We start from the raw sequence: 7545 nt of genomic DNA, 5'->3' as shown, positions 1-7545 counted from the left end.
AACTATGATTACTATAATAATTGTCTGTCCCACTTAGTTGCCATCAACCTCATTAAAGAGATCTTAAAGGAGACTCATTCTTAATAGTGTGGTTTAGGGGATAGGGTTTCTCTGGGTTGTGAGGTCATGGGAGTAAAGTCTTAATGAAAGATAGGTAACAGGGCTCATAGAGAGACCTATCACTCTTAGAATTGTGTGAGAACACTGGGAGAAATTGACAGTCTGTGAACCAGGAAGCAGGGAAGCCAAAGCTTTGAACTCCTGTGAACTTGAATTTCCAGCCTCTAAACTGTAAGAAACCAATTTAGACTATACCTAAGCCAGTCAGTCTATGGTATTCACTTATCAACGCCCAAATGGAATACCACTCTCTTGGATGATACTTGACGAGTCAGTCTCCATATGAGAGCCCTCCCAGACCAGCCTATCCAACACTGCTTCTGAAAATATTTTTATTTCATGGAATCAACAAGGAATCTGTAAGTGGCCCTAATTCAACATATACTATTCTTCTAGAAAGTTCCCAGTCAAATGCTGTCCAGGTTAGGTAGCAGAAAGTGCTCAAACAGTCTACATCTTATTTAATTATTCCTTAGCTATCTTTTTTTAAATTTCAGTACATATTTTTGTCCTTTCCAATTATCTGACTCTCCCCTTCTTTTTTGTTTTATACTATATATTTCTATTTTGTTGATCTTATGAAATGACATGTGGACTAGAATATAGAAACCAGAGGGGAAATGACATGTGGACTATAAACTAGAAACCACAGGGGTACTGAAATTCAAGGTATGTATCCCAATACAAGGTCACACAGATCACATAGGCACAGATACCAAAGAAAGCAATACAAAGGAAGCTGAAGGCACAAGGGCAAGCAGGTGTGTATGGCTTACAGCTGTGACAAGTGGCTCCTGTATACCCCGTGTTTGTGCAGTTACAATGAAAGGTGCTCCAAGACTGAGAACATTCACCACCATGCTCACACGAGTTGGGCAAACACCTAAAAGGAAGAGAAGATGCTGTTAATCATGGTGAGATACCACAGAGTATTGATCATCAGTCATAAATGGTCACGTGACACAAGGATATTGACCACATAGAGAGTAAATTCCACATGACCAATGGTTACACAGTCTGGTATTGAGGAATTTAACTCACAGAACTAAACCTTGGGGCATTAAAGTCCTTTGGGTTTGGCCAATTCTCTGACTACTTGTGAACACATATCACCATATAATAGCTCTTTATGTCCCCTAAGTGACATATTGTGGACTCAGTGCTAGCTAGACTATGAACAGCTTCCAGAAAATAGCATTCCATCATTGACTGAAGAAAGAGTAAGGAAAGAGAGAAGGGATAGGAAAGGATATTCACCGACTTGGAAATGCCCAAGCATGCCCAGTATCCATCCATGCCAAGCAGTGTTAGGCTGTTCTCTGCTGTTGAATCTAACTCATGAGAACTATCCTGGTTATTGTAACTTTCCAAGAGAAATAACAGCCCTATTCAACAGCTACCAAGCACAGTAGGCTTACCCAGTTGAAGTAGCTCAGTTCCAACATTAAATCATAACACATTCTGTTAATCACAACCTATGTTTGAGAAGCTGCATCATGAATAATATACTTTTAAAAACAGAGGATCATGGGAAACCTATAGGGAACAAAGGAAGTGAGCCAAGCCCATCATTTGATCTGACTCTAGGCTTTGAAAAGTTGTACAGGGTCCTGTACAGATTAGCAGTCCAAAGACTAAAACAATTGCATTTAATTAAAATATTTCTTTTCAACTTATATGCATCACTTTACATCAGAGGAATCATGGTGTATATATTGAAAAGAGCATGAGCACATTAATGTATACATCATCTCATATAGCTAACATTTTAAGAATTTATTTTATTTTTAATTATGTGTATAGGTGTGTGTATGTATGTGTGTATGAGAGAGAGACAGAGATAGACACAGACACAGAGACACAGAGAGACAGAGAGAGCATGTGGATTTGTGCACATGCGAGTGCTGGTGTCTGAGGAGGGTATGGGGTTCTGGGAAACTGGAGTCTCAGGTGATTATAGACGACCTGAGATGGGTGCTAGTGACCAAATTCTTGACCTTGCCATAAGTAGATTTTGTTTTTAACTTAGAAGCACCTCCCCTTCCCCAAGATACCTAATATTTCTCATTGTGGCAGACAGCTCCTGTATAAAAATCAAAGAGTCAGGTTTATCTTTCAACAACGGGGCTTAGTGACAATTGTCTAAAACACTTGGAAGAATCTTGAGAGAAGAAGTTGGGGACCTTCTGCTGAAGGCTGAAACACCCCTGGTGGACTTAGACGGTTCCAACATTGCCCTCAGCTTGGATAAATGCTAGCTGAGTTTCTTGTAAGCTATAGTCTTTTACCAGCCTCTCTTTAGAGCATTTCTATTAGAAAACATTCAACTGTGAATTATTTCTTGGTCCCTTTGAGGAATAAATCTTCTCCAACCTCTTACTAGTTTTCTGAACTAGGAAGGTGCTCTCTGCAGGACTACCCCTTTGAGATGCTGGGGTGCCAATAACAATGACAGAACCTGTATTCTTTGTCTCCATAGAAGGGCAGGAATCTAATTAATTTCCATAAATACTGAATGGCAAACAGGTGTGACATAATCAGGTTGACAATCAACTGCTAGGAAATAAAATTCTCATTACATTCTTTGGACCTGAGGCAGGATGGAAAGACAGAAGATAGTAAGGGGCCTTGGAAGGAAGGAAGCTCCTTGCACTGAAATCTGTGTTGCTTTCTGCTAAATACGTGTCAAGGAACCTCAAAACAACTGATGCAATTAGAATTTCATACAGAGATGTCTCCGAGGCTAAAAGCACATGCTACCAAGCCTGATGACCTGAGTTTGATCCCCCAGAACTCACACAGAGGAAGAAGAGACTTGACTCTTGCCAATTGTTTTCTGTCCTCCATACAGCTAACATACATGCACGCGCGCACACACATACACACACATAAACATAATTTTAATATTTTTAAATTTTTGCAGTGCTTACTTTTAAAAATACATCCCAAAGTGAAGGGCTGAAATATGCTTACTTCAATCCAGAATGAATATGCCTTTGAGCTTAACTGTAGCTACACTCCTCTCGTTCTCTGAACTTAAATAGCATACCTGGTAAAAAGGGACCTTATAATTTGACTCACAAAAGGAGATGATTTAAGATAAGAAAAAAATAAACCGATTTGTGTAGTTTTTTGTTTTGTTTTGTTTTTTACATTTTAAAACTTTGTTGTAAATTACATTCTTGAAGCAACATTACTTAGGAAGCTTCAGAGTTTTTCATGTATGTGTGCATGTGCATGCATGTGTGGGTCTTTGTAAAGACCTCCCTCTCCTCTCCCTCTCCCTTCCCCTTTCCCCTCCCTCCCCCTCTCCCCTCCTCTCTCTCTCTCTCAGATTGCACCATGTCTTAGTTCTGTATTGTCCTCATGTCTCTCTCTAAATTCTCTAAATACCAACACTTAGGTCTGGAGGATGCACTGTTGCTTCCCAATTCTTTATAAAATCATTAGCTCTATTTCACTCTGACTTGTCCCCAGTTCTTTTCAGCAGTGTAGCCAAAAATCTAGCTTTACATAACTGGAGGTTCCTAAGGTAGGGATTCGTCAGACTACTACTGCTGGTAGTGCTGGGCTATGTCTCTCCACTGTAGCTGACATCACTCGTTTTTAAAATCTGTATATGAGTGGTCCGTGTGTAGGATGTCGTGTGTACATGTAGTGTATGCATTTGTGTGTCTGCAGGTACACATGCATATGTGTGCAGGTGTATGTGGGGAGCAAAGGGTCACATGGTGACTTTTCTTGATTGCACTTCATCTTGGTTTTTGAGAGCCAGGATCTCTCATGGAACCCAAGTTCACCAACTGGGCTAGACCGCCGGGGCAAGGAGCTCTAAGGATCAAACTGTCTATGACCCACCCCCACCCCAAATGTGGAGGTCACAGAGGCATGCTGCTGTGCTTGGCCTTTTACAAATGTGCCATGCATGGCTCTGAGCTCAAGTCCTCATGCTTGTGAGCCAAACACTTTACAGACTGAGCCATCTCTCCAGCCCTAGCATTATTTTTTGAATGGAAATGTCAGTGATAGCTTTGCTTTAGAGGCACTATAGAAGAAATTATCTTGACACAGGTAAAGTACCATGTACAAATGTCATTTGTGAACTTCTAGTTTAGACTCAGACAGCTGATTAGAGCTTTGATGTTTTTCAGAGTTTAGAATGAATCATATATTGAGACCACAGCTTCCAATGCTCTCATCCATTTTCAATTTTAAAAAAAATAATAATATAAACTACAGAGGCTGCCAGAATGTATTTGTGATGGACTTTTTGCTGCCTCCTTTATCAGATCTGAAGATGCATCTTGATGTTTTGCTTATATGCCTTTTCCAATGTTAACAGAAAATAGTGTTATTGATTTCCCCCTTGATTAAAAAATAGATGTCCACTGTACACAGAACAAAAGATGAGAGGTCACCTGTAGTCTCACTATCTAGAAAGTCTTACTGCAAACATGACTCTGTATTTACAAATCTTTCTGGCAGAGGGTTGTTGATACAGGGTCTCATTCTAGCTCTAGTTGCCCTGGAATTCACTATGTAGACCAGGCTGGCCTGGTACTCACTATGTAGACCAGGCTGGCCTCTAACTCAGAGATAAAACTGCTTCTGCCCTCCAAGTGCTTATAGCACAACACCCTGCACATGAACACAACTTTAAAGTAGTTCTTCTTTAAAGCTATATACTTCTGCACCTAGTAATTTCATACATATTTAGTGTTCTTATACGTATGTAGGAGCCCTTTAGGCACACTATCATAACTTGTTTAATTTTTAAGCATTTGAACTCAATAACAGCCTAATAAAAAAGGAACTTAAAAACATTAAAAGAGTAGCAATCTTAGTTTATAATTAAATCATAAAAGGTCAAAGGTGACCTTTCTTTAAAAGGACTTAACACTGTTTTTAAAAGGGAAAGATTCAATGGTTTTGCTTTAAATCAAAAGAAACAAAAATGTCTTTAATTGTCCTAGTGCATGGGTTGTTTCCCTTTGATTTCCTTCCAGAAGCTAACTGGGCACATTTTCTTTTTGTTCAATTTAAACTCATCTGCATGAGGCTTTTTACATTTGTAAATAAAATGTGAAAGACTGAATTGTGAGTTTTACCAGGTTCACTGTATGATAATGTCGGCCAACATGTAACCTATGCAAACTGTACTGCCTGGCAGAACTCTTGCTTGCGCCAAGGGCTCTAAACAACTGTGTTGTACACTGCCCCCTTTGCTAGTCCTTCCACTACAAAGTCAAACAATCCATCCACCCATTTTCCCAAGCATCTAAATCTCTCTCCTAGACGTTTCCATCACCATTTTCATTGCATATGACTTTGAACAAACACATCCATCGACATACCCAAACCCGAAGTGACAGGCAAAATTTTCATTTAGCCAGATTCTCTGTTCAGCACAATTTCAATTTCAAAGGCTTTCATAGGATGTAATGCTTGGCTGGAATGAATGGTATTGGCTTTAGATCTAGAACATTATCACATCCAAGGGAACTAAACGTTAACTACCTGTAGGGCTCATACATTCAGAGCAGTAACTAATCCTCTCCTCACACAACTCACTCGCCAAGCTCCTCCCCACAAAGCCATGCTTTCTGTGCCACAAGAGTTAAAGTGATTATCTTCAAAACCATGGAATAAACCCACGTGAAAGCACAGGGATGCTCAATGGGCTTATGGTCTCCCATAGAAAAGAGGAGAGCAAGAGTAGAGGACTATGGGGAGAAATTCATTCACTGAGATGGACGGGATGACCACAGCTGGAAGATAGCACAGTGGACACTTAGAGTGAAGGGCCAAGGATTGGCCATCGCCTGTTCCACTCTCACGGAATGGGGTCAATGGCTAGGATAATGATCTTTACTGGACTCTTGATATTTTTAAAGAGTTGCTTTTAAAAAGTCATATTTAGGAGTTAAACCAAAAAAGTGTCACAGGTCTAAGTAACAAGAAATGTGTGCTCACACCTGTTAGGGGTGTCCCAACAACCCTCTAGGTTTCTGCTCCAGATCTGGGGACAGGAACTGTCCTGTCCTACTGATCCTGTCATTCTGCCTTTGTCCCTTAGTCATCAATCTCTGTACTTAGGATAACCCTGATTCATGTCCACAGAGGATGAATAAATCACTTCTACAAGAGAGAGTGTACTAGGGTACTGGATAAGAGGTACGTGCGTGTGAAAAGCATGAAGATGGTCGTGTCTGGTGTGGGTATGAGAATGGTTCAGATATAGGTATGTGTTTATGGATACATGGGAATGTGTTCCTATAAAGCAGTGTGAAAGCTGAGTGAGTGTGCAAGGAGTTTTCAGTCATGTGGCTAAGAATGAGCATATAGAGAGGAATTTTAATCCAGCAACATGGCTGCTTTGGCAAGGGATCATACTAGATCTCTATTATCCTGCTGGAAGGCAGGCATGCTCTGAATTGCAGTGTGGTCTTCCTGTAATACAGATGCACTCTTAATCCCAAACAATGAAGGTAAGGTTAGTTTATAGAAGAAAGTTTGAAAGTAATGTCTAACTGAGGAGCAGACAAAGTGAGAAAGCAAAGAAAGATTTGTCAGAGATAAAATATGCCCAAGTCTCACAAGAACAACACAGGAAAGACAGACAGACAGACAGACAGACAGACAGACAGACAGACAGACAGACACACGGTGGGGGGGGGGGCAGTCAGACAAAGTGGGGAGAGGAGTGAAGGATAACAGTTATCCTGGGACAGTTTCACAGGGACAGGTTACAGAGAAAATGAGGTAGACATAGGTGAAGACAGAACAAGCCAGAGAATGAGGAGGCAGAAGATTAGAGCATTGAAACCAAGCAGAACAATTCAGCGAGAAGCTGAGAGAAGCTAGATTGAATCAGTCATTTCAGAACATTAGATTGTACAGAGGCTAAAAGCTTGCTGACTTAGGCCTAGGGATAGTAAGAACAGAGAAAAAAAATGGTCTGAGCTCAGCCCAAGCTGTGCATTCACACAGCTTGGGTATGGCTCTCATTTTACCCTTTCATCTGAGGAAATAAAAGTGACATATACAACATTTACAACTCTGTGTGTGTGTGTGTGTGTGTGTGTGTGTGTGTGTGTGATACAGTATATAAAGACTATATGAGTTGAAAGGACATGCATATAGAACCATGTACATATGAGCAGCACCTGTGTCTTTGTATGTATACTGCCTTTATGTGTAACTTTGATCCTACCCAGCTACACCTTTTCAAAAGTAAAAAGAGAAAAGAAAAAGAAAAAAAGAAAGGTTGTACTGTATTAAGTTCCTGTCAAACCTTAATGTTTTCATTTACTTTAAATTATAATTTATTAAATCATTAAATGATCCATTTATTATGTGTGAATGAAAGATTAACCACCCATAATGTGAATGTATATCCATAATGCTCTATGATCTGGCAGGGAT

General features: G+C 40.1%; 1 protein-coding gene across 2 annotated transcripts in view; it reads right to left on the bottom strand.

Moving 5' to 3' along the window:
- The window catches only part of Cntnap4 (contactin associated protein like 4), a 290563-nt gene that overhangs the window by 82175 nt on the left and 200843 nt on the right, over positions 1 to 7545 (bottom strand). For both annotated transcript variants that reach the window (XM_021169778.1, XM_029480968.1), the window contains exon 11: positions 897 to 1003. In XM_021169778.1, coding sequence (XP_021025437.1) covers positions 897 to 1003 — 107 coding nt within the window. The remainder of the gene's footprint in view (positions 1 to 896; positions 1004 to 7545) is intronic.

The sequence above is a fragment of the Mus caroli genome, chromosome 8 (genome assembly GCF_900094665.2).
Source record: "Mus caroli chromosome 8, CAROLI_EIJ_v1.1, whole genome shotgun sequence".
Classification (NCBI taxonomy): domain Eukaryota; kingdom Metazoa; phylum Chordata; class Mammalia; order Rodentia; family Muridae; genus Mus; species Mus caroli.
Note: the sequence above shows the minus strand (reverse complement) of the source record. Positions and strands in the feature narration are given on the sequence as shown.